We start from the raw sequence: 21,357 nt of genomic DNA on the forward strand, positions 1-21,357 counted from the left end.
TGACAGTCAGCTTTTGGGATGAATACATTATGCCTTGACGTTTGTAAGTTATTTCTTTGACTGTCACATTTTCATCAGTTTCATGTTTACCAATTTTCATGAGATTGGAGGGTATGTTTTTCTTTGTGACTGACACTAACAATGATTTTGGCCATAGCGTGTCACATGATAAATCAGCTGATCCACATATTATTTGAAGCAAAAAAGTAGTACATTTCTGTTTTTTAAGTCACGTTTAAGCTCTTAAGACATGCCTATCACCAGGTTTAAATAATTGTCCATGCCACATTTTATAACTATTTATTTGCTGTTTCTATTAGGAAATTATGTTATCTTATTGTTTAAGTTCTGCAAAATATTTAACATTACCTTCTGTCACTAAAAATAGGGTGGTGATTCCAAGCTTGACTCTTCAATTCAGTATTTTTCTTCACATTGATTTCTGGCCATTTCAGGAAAAAAATGCAATTATTTTTGTATTGGATTTGTTTTTGCGTGCGGAAAGTTGACTGATTTCCGATAAAAACTAGTAATTATAACTCTTTATAATAATTAAATTTATGATAATACAATCATACATAATTATAGTTATATAATTTGTTAGATGTACTGTAATAACTCTTAAGTTTTTGGACACTTTTAGTTTTCGGAAAACCCCTTTTTAGGCCAAAATAATTATTTTTGGTGACCAAATTTTCGGACAGTATATTTTACAGCGCTTCTTTAATTTACCACTTCAATCAAAGATTTTTACAAACGGATTAAGGTCATAAAACCTTGGAGACGCATGCTTGAGGGCAATGGACCATAACACACGTAATTGGGTAAATAACCATGTATACCGGTAGAAAACAATTGCTTCACCCAACAGCATTTTAAAGGACATTAATTTTTTTCTATTAAGGAACCAGTATGTTGTTTAGTGTTGATACTTTTTATGTCCCCCAATTCTATACTGGCTGACATATTGTTTTTGCCCTGTCTATTTTGTTGGTTTGCGTCAAACTTTAACATTGGTCATAACTTTTGCAATATTGAAGATAGCAACTTGATATTTGGCATTTTGAAAAAATCTAAAATTTACTCATCCTGTAGAATTATCCTTGAATTTTCAAAACATCCGTTACTTAGCGCCATCTTGGAAGAATCATTGGGTCATTTATTAACCCTTTCCACTTAGAAGCGAAGTGAAAATGGCTTTTGCAACCAGCATAAAACCAGAACAGCCTGCGAGTAACTCGCATTCTGTTCAGGTTTTATGCAGTTTACTGCTCATCAGTATCTAAGGGTTGTAAATGAAACCTTTAAATCATGAATCTAGTAAGCAAGGCCTTTTATCAAATTTATATTTCGAAGGGACTACAAATGTGTGAAAATACACATCTAAGTGGTAAAGGGTTAGTGTATCGCAAAAAAAAGGTTGCGCCCGTGATTAACGCCCCTATATGTGCCTTGGACTTAACAATTTTCTGTTTTCCAAAGATATTACGTAAAGCTTTCATATATGTAAATATGCAGCTGATTTTGGGTATGTGAGTACCCAGATGAAGTGTTAGATGCGTTCTGGTCAATTTATTTTTGGCAAAGTTATGGGCTGTGGACTTAAAAAATTTCAAAATTATGTTAGTCTTCCTACATGACGTTTAGATGAAGTGTGAGTTTCGTTCCAGACCATTGATTTTTGGTGAGGTTATGAAAATGTTCTCTATAATAACAGTTTTCCCGAGTTTTTTTTTATGCAATTCTTTCATATATTAAGCTCATTTTTGGTATGTGAGTCTACCCATGACTTACTGATGAAGTGTGAGTTTTATTCTGGTCCATTGATTTTTCACAAAGTCTTGGCCTTGGACTTCTGTCTACAACTAGTACGGATATCCATGAAAAAGACCTTGTTCACACCTACTTTTACCTGCTATCCATTATGTCGACAACAGCCCAAATGAAAGTTCACAATGAAGAAGTGCACAAACAAAACAAAGACATTTTGCATATTTCATGTAAACATAATAATTTGTGTCCAAATTGTTGCTACCTCTTTCTTACCTACGGTTACATGCTATTAGTTGTTTTGACTACAGCCCAATCAGCCTGTAAGATAATAGGGTGTAGTATTCTGAAAACACTGTGTTGTAATCATGTGTAATGCGCATCAACTTTTTAAATGGAAACTTGGTGGCAAAAAAAATTACATAAATTTGGGTCTTCAGCTTGGAAATACTAGATCACCTGTTCAAATCTAAGAAAACCCTTTTTACACTCTTTTTTTTTTCAAACTTCCTGGATATCATACTGCAAACACGTTTGGACATCAACAATTACTCGCTATACTTTTATGAACAGATTTTTGTTCAAAGTAATCAAAGAGTGATCATGTAACCTTTAAAAATTACATAAACATCAGTTTGCAATATCCAAGCAGTACATTTTATTGTGCTGCTTATATTTCTGGTACAGTAACTTACTATCATAATCAAAGAGAAGCTTTCAAAATGATGTTGGGAGAAATACCTTGAGAGTAAATAAACAGAGACTTGCAAATGTGTTCTATGTTTCTGTAAACTGCTATTACCTGTTAGTGATATTCAGACAAAATAGCTCTTGTGTCTGCCAAAGCAATTCAACATGTTGGTTATTAGAACTGTGGGTAATCCTCATTATTACAGTTTACAACGCATTAACTTGTTTCTAAAAACTGAAGATCTGTCATTTAAAAGGGAAACCATGAAGCTGTTATTATTCCACTAAGTTGCAATTGTAAAGAAAATTATTTAACTGTTCACCTGGAGAGTAATTATCCCCACGCTTTTTGAAAAGCGTGGGGATATTGTGGTTATCTCCGCCGTCTGTCCGTCCGTCCGCCTGTCCATCCGTCCTGGCCACTATTTCCTACTACACTATTAGCACTAGAACCTTGAAACTTACACACATGGTAGCTATGAGCATATGTGCGACCCTGCACTATTTGGAATTTTGATCTGACCCCTGGGTCAAAAGTTATGGGGGTTGGGGTGGGGCCCGGTCAGAGATTTTCACTCATTTTTAGCTCTACTTGCCAAAGGTCTGAAGAGCTTATATCATGGCGTGGTTTCCGTCGTCCGTGTGTTTGTGCGTGTGTGCGTTAGACTTTTTCTTGTTTGCGCAATTTTGTCCACAGTTTTCATCCGATTCTTTTCAAACTTGTTCAGTGTCTTTATATTAATGAGGACAGGAACACTATTGAAAATGGGTTACATCAGACTAAAAAGTCCAAAATTATTTTCCCTTGAATTTCAGAAAATTGTGAAATAAGGCTTGTTTACGCAGTTAAGTCCACAGTTTTCATCCAATTATTTCCCAACTTGCACAGTGTTTTTATCTGAATGATGAGTCAAACCCTATTGAAAATGAGCAATATCGGAGTTATAAGTCCAGAATTATTTCCCCTTGAATTTGAGAAAAAAATAAAAATTCATTTTTTTTTATGTGATAAAGTCCATATTTTCATCCAATTCTCGGCAAACTTGCTCAGTGTATTTGTCTCAATGAGGACTCAAACCCTTTTTATGCCCCCCTTCGAAGAAGAGGGGGTATATTGTTTTGAACATGTCGGTCCGTCCGTCCAACAGATGGTTTCCGGATGATAACTCAAGAACGCTTAGGCCTAGGATCATGAAACTTCATAGGTACATTGATCATGACTGGCAGATGACCCCTATTGATTTTCAGGTCACTAGGTCAAAGGTGAAGGTAACAGTGACTCGAAACAGTAAAACGGTTTCCGGATGATAACTCAAGAATGCTTAAGCCTAGGATCATGAAACTTCATAGGTACATTTGATCATGACTGGCAGATGACCCACAGGGCTCAACATTAACCAAAAAAAGTACTTACAAAATCTACTTGCCCTGAACGTAAAACCACTTGCCCAAACATGAAATATCACATTAACTGTAAACCTCATATTTTTTAATACTTAAGATCAAAATGATACACCACAAAACCTTTTTTTATTTTTGAACATTTAACAAAATGATTACAGCAATTAAAGTCAAATTAAAGTCTAAATTAAATGCTGTTTGTTCTTTTTTTCTTTTGCCCGGACGGACAACTAGATTATAAAATAACTTGCCCGGACCCAACTTTTAGTTGTCAGGGGCAATAGGACAACCGTTAATGTTGAGCCCTGACCCCTATTGATTTTCAGGTCACTAGGTCAAAGGTCAAGGTCACAGTGACTCGAAACAGTAAAATGGTTTCTGGATGATAACTCAAGAATGCTTACGCCTAGGATCATGAAACTTCATAGAAACATTGATCTTGACTGGCAGATGACCCCTATTGATTTTAAGGTCACGTTGTCAAAGGTCAAGGTCACAGTGACTCGAAACAGTAAAATGGTTTCTGGATGTTAACTCAAGAATACTTACGCCTAGGATTATGAAACTTCATAGGTACATTGATAATGACTAGCAGATGACCCCTATTGATTTTCAGGTCACTAGGTCAAAGGTCAAGGTCACAGTGACTCGAAATAGTAAAATGGTTTCCAGATGATAAACTTAACCTTGGTTTAAGTTTGATAACTTTTTATGTCTGTTGGTCCGTCCACCAGATGGTTTCCGGATGATGACTCAAGAAGTATTGGAAAAATAAGTACTCAATAATCTCCCCTTGAATTTGAGAAAATTCTCCTTGTTTGCGTGATTAAGTACACAGTTTCCATCTTATTCTTTCCAAACATGCAGTGCTTATACCAGTAGAGCGATTCAGGCCCTCATGGGCCTCTTGTTTTGGTTATTTTACATTAACTTCTTCATTTCTACACCGATTTACTTCAAATTGATACTGAACCTCTCTTATGACAATACGGTCAATCTCAACTATGCATGGCCCCATTACCAACCCTGGGGCGCCCCGCCCACATAGACCACACCCACCCAAAATTGCATTTTACTATGATTTATTCATTTCTACACTGATTCACTTCAAATTGATACTAAACCTCTCTGATGACAATACGGTCAATCTCAACTATGCATGGCCCCATTACCAACCCTGGGGCGCCCCGCCCACATAGACCACACCCACCCAAAATTGCCTTTTACTGTAATTTCTTCATTTTTACACCGATTCACTACAAATTGATATTGAACTTCTCTTATGACAATACGGTCAATCTCAACTATGCATGGCCCCATTACCAACCCTGGGGCGCCCCTGGGTCAAACATGCTGCGTGGGGATACGCGTCGGCCTCTGCCGCGCCATTTCTAGTTTATTAGTGGGACCTTTTCACGTTTTGGTTAATTGATAAAATTAAAAAAATTGTTTCAGATTTTAAAATTTTCATTGTAGTTATGTTATTTACGAGGAAACAGTAAAACTGAAGTAAAACTGAACATTTACTATGCTCTAAAATAACCATTTTATGCATCTTTTGACTATTAAAAACCTGAAAATTATAAAGCCTTTCTAACGTAAAATGATTTTGGCGAGTTTTTTGTTATCATTATTTATGTGACATTACGATGATTGCTTATAAAATATTAAGTATAAAATACACCACTCACTACCTGAGCACCGATGGCTGAGTGGTTTAAGGGCTAGACTTTTACTCTAAGGGTCAGTGGTTCAAGCCTAGTTTAGGATTACTTTTGTTCTTTCTTTTATTGTATTCTTGTTTTCATGCCCTCGGATCGAAAGATCGGGGGTATGTTGTGTGTTTTTTAATGCCCCTGGATTTAAAGATCGGGGGTATATTGTTTTTGGCCTGTCTGTCATTGTACGTGTCCGTGTGTGTGTCTTCATAACTTTTGCAATATTGAACATAGCAACTTGATATTTGGCATGCATGTGTATCTCATGGAGCTGCACACTTTGAGTGGTGAAAGGTCAAGGTCATCCTTCAAAGTCAATGGTCAAACAAAATAATTCAAAGCGGAGCATTAAAGGGCATTGTGTTTCTGACAAACACATCTGTTGTTTTTAATAGAGCTACTTAATTCCAATGTTTACATTTATCAAATAAAAGCATCTAATGACACACTTCAATACATGCCAAAATATGTAAAAAGGTCCCTTTAATCAATTTGCAAACATTTATTTTCCTTTAACTCAGATTAACAGCAAAATAACATTTTTGCTCTGAAACTTTTTGTTGTAAAAATCTTCAGTCATATTTTGATTATGTCTTGGGATATTTTTTAATGAAAATGATGCCTTGCAAATATATGAAGTGATAACTTTGTTAACCTACTCAGTTCCACCTGTAGAGAGATTCTGATGTCAAGATAAGCTTTTTATTTCCAGATTCCACCTTAAGCCAGCCAATCTCTGCCATGAAAGTCATCAAAGTTACTGCTTCATAAAACCCACATTATCTTATAGTGCCACTGCTAACGTTTGTTTCAAATGAGTGTATAGATTTCCTAGTATATATCCAGGATGTATTTTACTCTAAGATATATTTTACGGGGAGGTTTCTAGGTTGCACAGACTTGAGATGTTGCCAAATTCAACTTTAAAATGGAAGCGCTGGAAATTCAGTTAATAGGCTGGAAAGATTGCTTTAAAAAATACATGCATTAACACATTATATAAAGTACCGTTTTTAATTGTCAGTCTTGTTGAAGAAGAAAACTTGACTAGCTGGGCTAAATTTGATGATCTATTCTGACACTTTTTTTACGCTAATGAAAATTAATAACTGTAATTATATTGACACAAGTTTACCAATTATTATGCCCCCGGATCGAAAGATCGGGGGTATATTGTTTTTGGCCTGTCTGTCATTGTATGTGTGTGTGTGTGTGTGTGTGTGTGTGTCCCAAAACTTTAACCAAAACTTAAACCTTGGTCATAACTTTTGCAATATTCAAGATAGCAACTTGATACATGTATTTGGCATGCATGTGTATCTCATAGAGCTGCACATTTTGAGTGGTGAAAGGTCAAGGTCAAGGTCATCCTTCAAGGTCAAAGGTAAAAAAAACAAATTCAAAAACTTTAACCTTCTTCGTAACTTTTGCAATATTGAAGATAGCAACTTGATATTTGGCATGCATGTGACTATCTCATGGAGCTGCAAATTTTGAGTGGTGAAAGGTGAAGGTCAAGGTCATCCTTCAACGTCAAAGGTCAAATTTATGGCTTCAAAGCGACGCAATAGGGGGCATTGTGTTTCTGACAAACACATCTCTTGTTTTTATTATGCAATAATTTTATAATACAAAATAAGCAGGGATCATATTTTTGTCGGTTTTGTAGCTCCTAGACCGATTGAGGTCAAACCGTCATGAAAGACCGATTGAAAATCCCAAACAGTCGGTCTGATTCTGTTTACTCAAATTCCCATGTCATGAAATCGATGACACAGTGCACACCCTAATTACATTCTTATCTCGATTAGGTGTGATAAACCATTCGCTGCAGTCTCTAAACCGGACAGGACCAGATTTTTGCACGTCAGCCGACTAGTATCAGAGTATGGCCCCAAGCAGCAAAGAATCGCGCGGCTGTGTATTAGTCACGCGTGAATAACCCTGTGTCAATATCAATCGATAATTTCACTGGCCTATACCTAGCACAATTGGTCCGTAATGTATACTCGTCCAGGATAAAATCGTTGACAGTTACTTCGGAGATACAAACCTCGATGTTATCGTCGTGGAAATTGTGAATTTCATGCATGATACAGTAAACTGTCATATAAACAAAGAAGAAAATCGGATATTCTGCAATAATTACACTGAAAGCACGCGCTGTAATTAAACAAAATATGCCGATACATTTTCCACCAGCGTAATAATGCAGCAATAAATAGATAAAAGTCGTGGATCTGATCGACAGAACAGCCGAAAGTTATTTTTATGGGCGGAACTTCACATAAAATAGTACACAAGAAAAATAATATACATTGTATAAATATTTAGTAAAAATCGTGTTAGAATCGAAATAATTCGTGTTCTTTATTGTTTGTTGTTTAAGAACCCACGACCGAAAATTTAGATGCGTGGTTTCAAATCATTTAATCCCTACACATTTTAACTATCGGTCGTGGGTTATTCGACTACAAACTATAACGTACATGAATTATTTCTTTACTATTTGGTTTTGTTATTGTCAGTAACAAACCTACGCACAGACATTTGTTTGGTTCAATGCATGTTTGTAAGCTATTAACGAGTTGACAACGATTTAAAACATCGGAATAGATTAACACAGACTAATAATATTGACAACAATGAAAAACAGTCAGATAAAACAGCACACGAAACAACCAATGTCAATGAAATAGCAAATGATAAAACAAAATGAGAAAACTCGTATGTTCCGTTTAAAAATAATGCCTTAGGGAATTTAACTTGTACATTTATTATACCATCTTCATGAATAGCAAAATCAATGGTATATATTTTAACGTAATTTGTCATGATTTTGGATATAAATTTTCGGACACTTTTTCCCCATTTAAATCCGGACCGATTGATGTTGCGGGAAAATATGATCCCTGAAAATAAGTGAAAACCATGTAAACTGGAGGCTCTTTAAACTGTTTTATAAATCTTCTCCAAACTGGAAAATTGTACTCTTCCTGTTTCATTTTACTATACAGTACACTCCACGCGTTTTCCCCAATTTCCCTCCATACTCCGCGGGTTTCGACCTGGAGGGAGATTAAGAAAATCCCGCTATACGCGGCGTTTGCATGATTTTGGACGCGGCGGTTAACGATCGGCAAAACTGATAAACCGACGCGGCGGCCCTCGGCGTTGGCAACGCGGGGGAAACTCCGCGTTTTACGAGATAACGATCAATTTAATTTTGTTTGACTTCCTGATTTTCAAATAAAATTACATTTATTACAAGTACATACATGTACATGTAGTATAATATTTACAATTAAAAAAAACAACCAAGATAGATCGATCCCGACGTGGTTGTAGAAGTAGTTGTGGTTGTATAGAAAACTCGTTGATTTACGACACACAAAACGTCGTCTTTTAACTAATACTTACCAATTAATATAAACACAGTTTGCAACATTGTTTTTATTTTGATAATTTAATCCAAAGTTTTCATGTTAGCAGGTGATTTTCTATAATGAACATGTATACAAATGACCAAGGACCCTACAAATCTCGCAAATCTGTGTGAATTGACAGTTTGACGTAATCAAAGAAAAGCCGCTTCCTGTCTAAAGGCATAACTTACTCAAGTAAACACGTTCAACGAATGCATAAGGAATGGTTTTAATTGTCGGAACAAAGTCTACTCTCTGCTCGCTAATGCATTGATTTTCTCTTTGTTTGTAGGTTATTCCATTGATTGCTAAAAGGTGGTAACTATTGAGTTGATAATTGCATTTAATATTCACAGTTGTATTCTTGTTGCGTCGACATTCTAAACAATGTTTACCAGTAATTATGGACCAAATCGGCAGAGTGACATTCACACATGTTAATCCCTTTTGTCAAAACACCGAATACAGCAGTCTCCACAATAGGTCAGTAGACAAGCTTTGCGTGTTTTCATAACGTCAAACACTTAAAATCCAGTTCCGCCCAGATGTCTTCTGTAATCAGTTTACAGTACAATTAGTGTTAAAATAATTACTCTACTAAAATACCGTAACGATAAAGATTCGGCGTGTTCGATTTGAAATTATTTTAGAGGAAATATCAACTTATTCGCGATATAATTTCGTTAATAAATACCAAAGAAACTTTTAACCGAAATCAACAATGTTCTCTGCGCTACAAAGTTTGTATCAAAAAAATCAATACACGCACGCTTTGCAGGAGTATACATTGTACCTTGACCTTGTACATTGCAGCATAATTTTCGCGCGCTTTTGTCGGGAAATATACATGACTGTATATTGGAAGCATTTGTAAACGTCGTGTTAACAATTAAAAATCGTAGTGTGTTTCGGATTACTAATTATTATTCTCATTTGGAAATTTTACGGAACATTTATTCTTGTGTCGTATGTGTTATGATTTAAATATTAATTTGTCAAATGTATTATATTAGACTAATTCATATTGTTGACGTACCTGTGAATTAAAAAACATAATTTTTATACGTATTAATTTTCTATACAATTATCTTTTTATACATGTACTACAGTATTTAAACAATTTATTATAACAATGTTTTTATTTTTTGGCATGCCCAGTAGCACACTGCTAACGCGGCGTTGCGCGGCGATCACTGATAAGAACGGAAGGTGTCTGCATTTACCGACTAGCCTAAAGTAATACACGCCGCGGGAATTAGCGAACGCGGCGTAACGCCGAGCGTTTTATCGAGTTCACCTCGCTCTTCCAACGCCGCGTGAACACTCGCTAGCAGAAAAAACCCGCGGAGGGAGCGCGTTTTTTGGGGAAAACGCGTGGAGTGTACTGTAAACTCGCGTGTTCAAAATCTCAATGAACGAATCCCTTGCATTCCCGAAACCGGCCTTTTTAAAGTTTATAATCAAACATAATTTAGCTTTCAAAACTAGTATTTTTTTGTCTTCATTACATACCAGTAAAATGCACTTTCCCAAAAGTAAACAATTCCCAAGTGCCATCTGAAGAATTCCCAAAAAGAAGTAAAGTTGGGTTGATTTTGTTCAAAAGTGCATTATCTGCTTGTTAACAAATCAAATGAGCACTTACACTGAACATTTCAGCAAAATAGCATGTAAAAGAATATTTAGATGGGTTGTGCATTTAAGCACAAAGTACATGTAATAAAAAAAAAACACTATAATTTCCAATTTGAATATTTCGGTATACAAATTTTCAGGGTTTTTTGCTCTTAATATTTTCCCTATTGGAGCTGTACTGGTACTTTTTGAAATAGGTGGGAAAAAAATCGCTGAAAATTGTTATAATACGCGATAGCTTTTGTCCATTGGCGGCTGTCAACATTTACCTTTTAAACACTAGAGGCCACATTAATTTCCCAATCTTAATGAAACTTTTTTCTTATGATATATTTTAGCAAAGTTTGAAAATAATTCTGGTTTGTTGTTTGTTGTAACATTTCCGCCAGGTGCTGGGCAGTTCTCTTTTTATGGAATTATGGAGAAAAAAATTACTAGTATTAATTTAGTATAAAAGTTCATATTATGTTAATGTTTTTCTTCAGTGCACCTTTTGACTCTTGTTCAGATGTTCACAGCTCTACATGGATACGTTTCTTTCTCATTGCAGACCAGTTTACGACCAGATGTGGAGGGTTCCCAGATCCTGGATCTACCCAATGGCAAATATGGTGTTCCTGATATGATGATGCATGGGTAAGTCTTCATCATAGAAAATATGGGCATCTTGATGTACAGGTCTACTTAAGAATTTATATACCACTTCTATATGGAGAAAATTATTTTGACCATCTAGTGTCCTCCAACAAAGATCAATAAATAATGCTTATTTATATCAAACAAATATGTATTTCAGCAAAGAATCAGATATGTGAAGCTAATTTCCCTTTTTATGCCCCCTTTCGAAGAAAAGGGAGTATATAGTTTTCGCACTGTCCATCGGTCAGTCTATCACACTTTTCGTGTCCACTCTCTAATTCAAATAGTTTTCATCCGGTCTTTACCAAACTTGGTCAGAAGTTGTATCTAGACAATATCTAGGTCAAGTTTGAATATGGGTCATGCCGGGTCAAAAACTAGGTCACGGGGTCACTTAGTGCATTTCAATAACTTCTATCAAAGCGTTTATTGGGGGCATATGTCATCCTGTGGAGACAGCTCTTGTTTTTTTTGCATCACCTGAGCTTAACATGCTCATGTTGAGCTTTTGTTATCCCCTTTTGTCTGGCATTTTTTGTAGATCCGCAGTGCGTTGTCCACATTTACCTTGTTTACAGGCTAGAGGTCACATTAATTTTCTAATCATATTCCAATGATATATTATGGTCAGAGTTTGAAACTGGTGAAAGTGACTTCAAAAATTAGATCACTATGTAAAATTTAAGTAAAAGCTTGTTAACACTCTAGAAGTCACATTTTTTGTTTATTTTAATGAAATCTGGACAGAGGTTGAAAATGGTTTTAGTATGATGAAAAACATATCTTCCAGAGGGCGGGTGCAGTTTTCCTTACATTACTATCGTGAAATGTTGTTAACACCCTAGAAATCATATTTTTAGTCCAATCTTCATGAAACACAGTCAGGACATTTGTTCTTATTATATCTTATCCCATTTGGCAAAATTGTCGTTTTTGGAAGCGATTGCTGCCATTGGGCGGTGCAACGTTCAAAGTGAAGTATAACTTTTATGTAGTCTCTAGATCTATTTGTTTACCAATCTTGTCTTGTTTAATTTTAATAAACAGTGGTGCTATTAATAACAAGATTACACGGTGACAGTTAAGTGCATAACAATAAGCAAGTAACAAACTATGAATTATCCATGTAAATAACAAATTAAGCAATATATACCTTTAAGATATTCTTCAGTTTAATGTGTTTGTTCTAGAAGAAAACATTCTACAATTATAAACAGTAGATCAAAATAATTTAAGTCAAGAATCAACAGACTTGTATTGCAATCTAATGCCTTGAAAAAGCATTCTCATGCTAAAGTCACATTTGAGCCTTGTTCTGAGAAAACTGGGCATAATGCATGTGCGTAAAGTGTTGTCCCGGATTAGCCTGTGCCGTTCGCACAGGCTAATCAGGGACGTCACTTTCCACTTTTATGGTATTTTTAGTGTCAAGGAAGTCCCTCCTTACCGAAAATCAAGTTTAGGCGGAAAGTGTCGTCCCTGATTAGCCTGTGCGAACTGCACAGGCTAATCTGGGACGACACTTTACGCACATGCATTATGCCCAGTTCCCTCAGAACAAGTCACATTTTATCTTCCAAATATGTTTGTTGAGCAAGGCTTCTCTATACCTAAAAATAAATTATAGCAACTGTTGGTTTTTGGAGAGTTCCCTTTTTAAATCCTAGTTATCAACATGTCAAAACTAGATTCTTTATTGAATCTGACATCACAACTTCTTGGATATATTTTTAGTACAAAACTTCAGGCACAAAGTTTTAGCTATTTTTTTTTATTTTTCGGTGAGTGGACCCACACATATCAACAAAAATTAGTGTCTATCAACTCATATTGGTTTCAAAATATTCAAATAATTTGTTACATATTTTTACCTCTCCTGATTACAGACTTTTTTTTTAATTTCAACATTTTTTGTTTTTCTATTCATTTCTATTCCTCAATCTTAGTAAAGATTACATCATCATCATTTTAAAGTATTTGTAAGCAAAAAAACACAAACTCATTTTTCCAATTTTAGTCAAAATGATGCGATTTTTCTCAACCCAAGGGCCCCATGCCAAATACCCAAAATGGTGTAAAAACTCTTTCGTGCTGTTAACTTTAAGCTCATTACCTCTGTAGAGGTAATCCAATTATAAACCTTGATCAGGATGTGTATGTAAACAATCTTAACAATATATAGTACAAAACCAAATGTTGGTCACTTAGGGGGTCCAAAAACTAGGTCACTTAGTCAAAAAAACAAACTTGTTGTCACTCTTTAAGCCTCATTTATGACTCCATTGCAATTAAACTTTGTCAAATGTTGGCAATATCTAGGCCCAGTTTAAATATAGATAAGAAGGGTAAAAAAAACAATGCCATGAGGTCAAATTTTATGAAAACCTTGTTACCCCTCTAGAGGCCACCTCTATGATTCAATCTTGATGAAACTTGGTCAAATTGTTTATGTTGACAATATCTAACCAATGATCAAGTCTGGATTATGTGCATACAAAAACTAGGTCACCAGGTTGAATCTAGTAAAAATAACATGGTGCCACTGTAGTTGTCATTTATGACTCCATCTTGATGCTTACTGGTATTCAGAATGCATATCTTGACAATATTTAGGCCGAGGTGGAATCAAGGTAACCTGCATCTTAAAACCAGGTAGTAAGGTCAAGTGTTATAAAGTGATATTGGTAGCACTATAGAAGCCTTGTTCATTAATTAATCTGGATTAATCTAGGCCTAGTTCAAATCTGGGTCATGTGTGTCCTAAAACTTAATTCACTTGGTCGGATCTTAGAAAAACCTTACCACTCTAGAGGCTACATTTCCTAATGGAAATTGGTAACAATATTTGTCTATCACAACCATCTTTAAATTTGGTTTAAGTGGGATCAATGACTATATCACCAGGTTAATTCATTGACAGTTGGTGTAAATTGAACTCAGGTGAGCGTTTCAGAGCCACCAAAGCCTTTTTTTACCATGTTCAGTTCAAAATATTAGTAAAATGTCTGATAACTGGAATTCTAGTTTTTCTTTTAAGTTTATGAGCTCTTTTAGGTGCAAGGTTTGTTGTTTTAATTGGAATATAATTCTTTTATGAAGTAAATTACATTGATTTATTTTTATCTTTGACATCTCAGGTAGGTTTGTGAGTTGGTAATTGGCATGTGGTTGAATTGCAGGTTCCAGAACGTTAGAAGCGGCAACACTCCTGCACATCCCCTGCAGCATTCTGAGAAACATGTAAGATATTCTTATCATGAAATAATTAAGCAAAATCCTGTCTCAAGAGCTTTAACCTGTGTTTTCTATCTTTGTCCAGGTAGGAACTGGAATATTAATTATACTGGTACTACCTCTTAAAAGTTAGATTTTCTGCAGGATGTGAATTGGAAGTGATGCAACTGTTGCGATTATAACATGTTTATGTCTGTTTTGTTGTATCTTGCAATTAGTCAATTACTTAAGAATCTGGTTCATACCAGTATAGTATTGTATAGCAAGAAAACATCATTATATTCATCTACAAAGAACAAGATGTTCAGGAATATTTTACAATTAATTCTGTTTATCATCACATACCTTACAGTAGACACTTCATGTTCTTTACACTGAATATATTATTGTAATTATTTGCTCAATATTTATTTCAAAGCATTAGCATTTACCATTTAGCATAGGAACTGCATCAAGCAAAAATTGGTCTTATGCCATATGCAGTCAATAGAGCTCTAGCCCAGTCTGGGCTTTCCCGCTGTCTAGTCAGGAGTTACCCTTTCCAGTAATGAGACATTAAAACCTTGAGTGAATTTACAGTGGACAGTGTAGCTACTTGCTGGACTGCATGATAGTGCAGCCTGGTCGTGAGCTACCCTGACTTTGAGCTACCTTGCCGGAAGCTACCCCTTCTGCAAAGGGCATAAGACCCATTTTCTCATTAAGATGGTCATTTTGTCTTGACAGCCTTCAGACTTATGTTTTAAACAAAATGTCATGTAGTTTGGATCAGTCAGACACTTTCAAGTTGTGTCAGACATGTTTGACAATTTGATACATTTCATGGTGCGTGGTGTAACACATTAGAGAAGTAGATGTTTTATGTACATAAGTTATCATTTAACTGTTAATTACATGCGCTACATGTTAAGATTGTTCCTGCAGTGGCACGAGAACAAGAAGATGATGGACTTTGCCATGCTGCGGAACCTGCAGGGGCTTCATGCCCCCCTCAAGCTGCAGATGGAACTGAACATCACCCAAAAGGTAATTGAAAGGGCTGTTAGCGCTACAAGTTGCCATATAGCCCAGTGCTCCAGCCAGCTTTTTAAAATAGAGGGGAGCTTTGCCAAAAAGGGCACATTTAACGCATAATTTTGGAAAATAGGGCATTTGGTTATAAATATACTTAAGTATATACTTTGGTTATACTATATACTTATTAATTGTAAACATTAGTGCATTGGATGACTTCACCAATTGTATGCTGTTCCTCATTTTGTGTAATGAAATTACAATAAATATATTACTATCTACATTGGCGCTAAGGAAAACAACTTAGTAGCCAATATCCTAACCGACTTGGGCTAGCATCCGACTTCACGCATTAGAGATATGTAGATATCATATTTCTTTCCGGTGTGTGTGTGTGGGGGGGGAATTTTGATGTTTTTTGTATCACCTATCATCATTGAACTGCATGTTAATCTTTCAGGTTCTAGTTTCAGCATCAGTGGCCTTTTAGAAGAAAATGAAATAAAGAAAGCATAAAATAAATTCAGGGGTTTCACTGGGTCAAAAAAACGTTGTGACTGTCACTACTTAAATTTGTTGCTTTAAATAACTTTGAGCCAATGTTTGTCCACAATAATATTAATCAAAACAAAAATCTATATTGACAAATTTAAAGTCTAAACAATGATCAATGTCTCCATGAAATAGCATCCAGTCTAGGGATTAAAATGAAACATTGTTATTGTTTATAATAGGATATATTTATTTCACAACACATTATTTCAACTAATGTCAACAACGTTGATAGTTTTGTTAGGTCCTGAAAATATATGACAATATCAACATTACATTTTACTTGCAGAGTGATAAATCCTCCTTCCAAACAAGTTCTTTATTTGTTGAAATAACAACTGTCTGCCCCTATTCATGTTAAAATTCATCATGATTGAGGACAGACAGTGTTTTAAAGTTCAGAAATAAAATCTAATCACAAATATATTTTCCATGCCGTAATTTCGGACTAAAAATTAACCGCATATTCGCATTAAAAAATGATGATTAATTTTCAAATGTTAATAGGTATTTTGAATTAAAAACCACTATTTTTGTAAATAAAGAAAATATAGCCAAAGAATTCAGAAGTTTAAAAAAATCAATAGTGCTGAGTTTGATTTCATTCCAGTGTGATTGTGCCTAACCAAGCGTGACCTCAGAGATAATCTTTCACAGCATGTTACTATTGTCTGCAACAAAAGGCTTATTAGTGATCTGATAACAAACCATGGCCTTGGGGCTTGCTTGTTCACAATGTGTTGACTTAATACACCCCAGGCAGTCATGTAAGGGTGTTATCTGTGTATTCATGTCGATGTTTCTGGCAATTTATACGGCCTGAAAGCAGGAATTTAGAGATTAAAAGGGCATTTGACAGAAAAATAGAGTGGCGCTTTTTAAGTGGGCAAATTTTAGAGGGGCGCAGCGCCCCTCTATTTATTGCTAGCTGGAGCACTGGAGCCATGAAATACTAGTTATCCAGTTTGCCCCTCTTTGAAGAAGAAGGGGTATATTGTTTTGCTGGCTGTCTGTCGGTTGACCAGTCTGAATGTCGGTAGACCAGTCTAAATGTCGGTAGACCAGTTCGTTTCCGATCAATAACTGGTCAACGAATTGACCGTTGGCTTGATACTTCACATGTGCATTGGCCTTTGACATTACATTACCTCTATTGAAATTGGGGTCACTATATCAAAGGTCAAGGTCACTATCACGCTAAGTGTGAAAATAGATTCCGATCAATAACTCGTCAACGAATTTAGTGATTGGCTTGATACTTCACATGTTGTGCATTGGCCTTGGACAGTAGATGACCCTTATTGAAATTGGGGTGGCTAGGTCAAAGGTTATGGTCACTGGCACAATAAGCGGGAAAAGCTTTTCTGATCAATAACTCGAATCAACTCATTGGCTTGATACTTTCCAATTGCTTTGGCCTTGGACAGTAGATGACCCCTATACAAATTGGGGTCACTTGCTCAAAGGTCAAGGTCACTGTCACAATAAGTGTGAAAATTGTTTCTGATCAATAACTCATCAACGCATTGACAGATGGGCTTGATACTTCACATGCACAGTTGCCTTGGGCAGTAGATTACCCCTATTGAAATTCGGGTCATGCGTTCAGAGCCCTGTTTGGAGAGGCATATATCTCTGACAGCGGAACACTTGTTCTTATTGGGTAACTCAAAGTTTTTTTCAATGATGCTAATTTTCGCTCTCTTGGAAGGAATATTTATAAATAACAGGAGTATTTGCCAAAATTTAATACTGCCGTTACTTATTCTGATTTCTTAGCGCCATCTGTAATGAATTTACTGCAACAATCGCAAAGCCAATTCATATTGCAGGCAAGGTCTACAAAATTGTGTGTTGCCTATTTATTTGAATTAAAAGCTTTAGGCGTATAAAGTCACTTTTGTGGCAGTTTCCTAAGACGATAGAGTACCTCCCATTTGAAAAATCTATTTAATGCTCCCTTTGTGAGGATTGAACTGGGACCTTACCAGTGCTAGGCACCCTAATAATTCACCTGCTTATGAGCAGCATCATGCAAAAATGGGTCTTATGTCATATGAGGCCAGCATTGCTTCAGATTAGCTAAAATGTTCTTTGCCATATGTTCAATTTAGAACAGTATCATGCAAAAAAAGGGTCTTATGCCATACGCGGCAGGTGTAGCTCTAGAAAAGCCTGTACATTTTTGCAGTCTGGTCAGTAGCTATCCTGGCCACTTATGAGACCACAAAACTTTTCAAGACTTTATAGAGGACATGGTAGCTCCTGACCAGACTGGTCGTATTGGCTTGCTTGGCTGGAGCTTTGCTGGCATAATACCCATTTTCACATGATGCAGTGGGAAGTTTGCTGTTCATGATTTAAGGATTACCTCCGGATACCTAAAGACGATGCTAATAAATGTTAATTTTAAAAACTCTGATAGCCTAAAAATAATGATGTTATCTTCATACAATTATTGTTGGTACACATATGTAGTTGGAATGATGCTTGAAAGTATAAATTCAATGGTGAAAATCTTTAATTTAAAGGGAAAATCCCTATTTCTGTTTGCCTCTCCCTACATCTTCACACTCCATGATCTTCACTGTTTTGCTTCCATATGACAGCAAGAAAGATAGTTGCAATATATTAACTATATACCATTGCAATTAACTGCACAACATTGCACATTTTAGAATTAAGCTATGCTCTGATGAAATATTTGAGTCTTTGTATCGAGTATTGCAATTAAAGCAGTATGGCTGTTACATGCGAGCACAAAGTTCTAAGCCACCAAATGCTTAAAGCATCATATATTTCCATGAGCTGGCAGGCACATTTTGTAATTTTGTTCTAATAAGCATCACAAATCTACCACAACCTGTTTGTGGCTACACTACAGTATGTGAGGAATTTCAATTGGTTGTAGATAGTTGCGTCAAGTGCTTTGAAGTATTTCATCTGCAATGCAATACATCACAATAGATTTTGTCCTCATTATTTCTCTTACAATATCTGATGGATATGCAAATACATTAAAACTATCACATTATACTTGAAATAGATACAGATAATGTGTGTATTTGCAAAAATATGTGATTCTGAAAACCTTTTGAAATTACCTGTATTTCCAATATAAAAGCTTTAGGCCCATCTTTGAAAATAGCAGTGCACTGTCCGCCTGTACAAGGGTGCGGATATCCTTCCCAAAAGTCTTCTCTGTCATAACTTTGCCATGTATTGATTGATTTTAAAATGATTTGGCACACATGTGAACAAGCATAAGCTGAAATCTGGCGTTAAACCCATTTATGCCTAGCGTCTAGAAAAAAGGCCTTGGCAAACAGCGTAGACCCAGATGAGACCCGCATGATGCGACATCTCATCAGGGTCTGCGCTGTTTGCTTAAAATAATTTCTTTAAGAAATTTTCTAAATATAGAAATAAATGTACCAGACATACCTAATTTTGGAAATGAATTGATCCAATTTAGAAGGATGGGAGAGTCCACTCGGCATAAATGGGTTAACTCCCTTCTATGCTTACTTGGCACAATGTAAACCATCATAAGACGATGTGTTTGGTGTTACCCTTGTCTCCCTACCTCAAAGGTCAGGGGCACGCTTAGAGGTCAAAGGTAAAATTTGGCCATAAGCAGCTTAAAAACTCCTGTCCCAACCACATCTTTGACATATATCTATGAATTTTGGAATGACATGCCACAATGTTAAATCATCAAAAGATGATGTGTCTTGTTTAACGCTCTTCTCCCTATTTCAAATTAAAGGTCACACAAAGTGGTCATGGATCCCTAAAACTCTTTCAGGATTACAACTTTGTCATTCATGCAATTTTAAAATAATGAACCACTTTAGACCACCATGAAGAGGCAGTGTGTAGCATGAATTACTGTTTTTCTCAGGAGGGCAAAGGGGCAGGGAGAAGTACATTCAAATAGGGAATTTTAAAGCGCAGTTTAGGCAAAAAAGGGCACAACGTTCCGTGAAAACTTCGTTTAATGAGGAACATCTAATCGCATCAGTGGCAGTAGTGGGAAAAAACATAAAAATATAAACAAGCATACGTAAGTGGTACTGTAATTGATGTATTTCACTTACTTTAATTAATATTAATAGATTTACCTTGCTATGCCTTCCATTTAAGTTCCATGCTTTTTCAGTAAACCATACAGCATGACAAACATAATAAAGCAATATATGCATATGAATCTGATGATACACAGAACCACTAACTAAGGGTATCACGTTTACAGATTTTTCTTAACGTTTAAATGAAATGAAATAAACGAAACGTTACTGTTTAAATGGTTCCCCTATGTCCTTTTTAAAAGCATCAGTGCCATTGCATTTCCAAACTGAAAGTAGTAAATATATCATGAAGTTACATTAAGTCCATATCCAATTCAAGGAATGACGTCATATTAAAACTGTTCTCGTCCTTGTCGAACCATTGGGTTACACTTTGTCTACTTACATGCCGTAATATTTTGTAACCAATGCAATTTAATATCGAACCCACATTTCTTCAATAAGAGTAAACCTGTTAAAATGATAAACTTAACAAGAAAAAAAAAGAATGCTGATGTAGAAACGGCGGAAAAATGTCCTCATGCTCTTCTTGTAGACTCGCGTCGAATGTTCGAGACGATTTGGGGCATGCTCATGCAACAAATGGCAGGAAAACTTTCTGGAGCACTTCGTGCCAACGCGCCTTGAATATTCAAGACATCTTGTCCATACATGGTGTATTGTTTACGGTGTTGTGAATAAGGGCCATCAGGTGCAAGTGGTACAAACACAAGTCTGTTTCAGCAGCTGTTAATAAGCTTTTCTACGTTGTAACGTAATGAACTAACATAGATTCTGTTGATATTGACTGTCGTTTAAATGTACATCCATTGTGTAGGTTACTAATAAATATGTTGTCTGTATCTAAAGAGTTTTATGCATCGTTATTATCACAGGCATTTCATTAATCCATACTAACTGTACCGTATACGTGCGCTTATAAGATGCCCTCGCTTATAAGACGCACCCCGACTTCGGACTTTATAATGGGTGGATTTGAGACTGACCCGCGTGTAAGACGCGGTCAAATTTTGCCGTATTCATCGGCCGGAAAATGGCCGAAAAATGGGTCAGGGGATACCCTAATTGCCAATAATGTCTTAATTGAAAATTAACGACGTGGAACTAAGACGATCAGGTGATACAAATTTGTCAAATAGCATTTGTAATCGGCAGCGTGTTTATTAAAAAATTGACAGTTTCAAACTG

The 21,357-nt window shown here is 35.9% G+C and overlaps 1 protein-coding gene across 2 annotated transcripts in view; it reads left to right on the forward strand.

Moving 5' to 3' along the window:
* The window catches only part of LOC127878168 (proteasome maturation protein-like), a 31,015-nt gene that overhangs the window by 2,823 nt on the left and 6,835 nt on the right, over positions 1 to 21,357 (forward strand). The window contains exons 1-4 of one of the 2 annotated variants that reach the window (XM_052424638.1): positions 756 to 824; positions 11,190 to 11,275; positions 14,458 to 14,518; positions 15,437 to 15,538. In XM_052424638.1, coding sequence (XP_052280598.1) covers positions 801 to 824; positions 11,190 to 11,275; positions 14,458 to 14,518; positions 15,437 to 15,538 — 273 coding nt within the window. In that variant the 5' untranslated portion in view covers positions 756 to 800. Of the gene's footprint in view, positions 1 to 755; positions 825 to 11,189; positions 11,276 to 14,457; positions 14,519 to 15,436; positions 15,539 to 21,357 lie in introns of those variants that run through there. The other variant, XM_052424639.1, reaches the window with a different exon arrangement.

This window comes from Dreissena polymorpha, chromosome 4 (genome assembly GCF_020536995.1).
Source record: "Dreissena polymorpha isolate Duluth1 chromosome 4, UMN_Dpol_1.0, whole genome shotgun sequence".
Classification (NCBI taxonomy): domain Eukaryota; kingdom Metazoa; phylum Mollusca; class Bivalvia; order Myida; family Dreissenidae; genus Dreissena; species Dreissena polymorpha.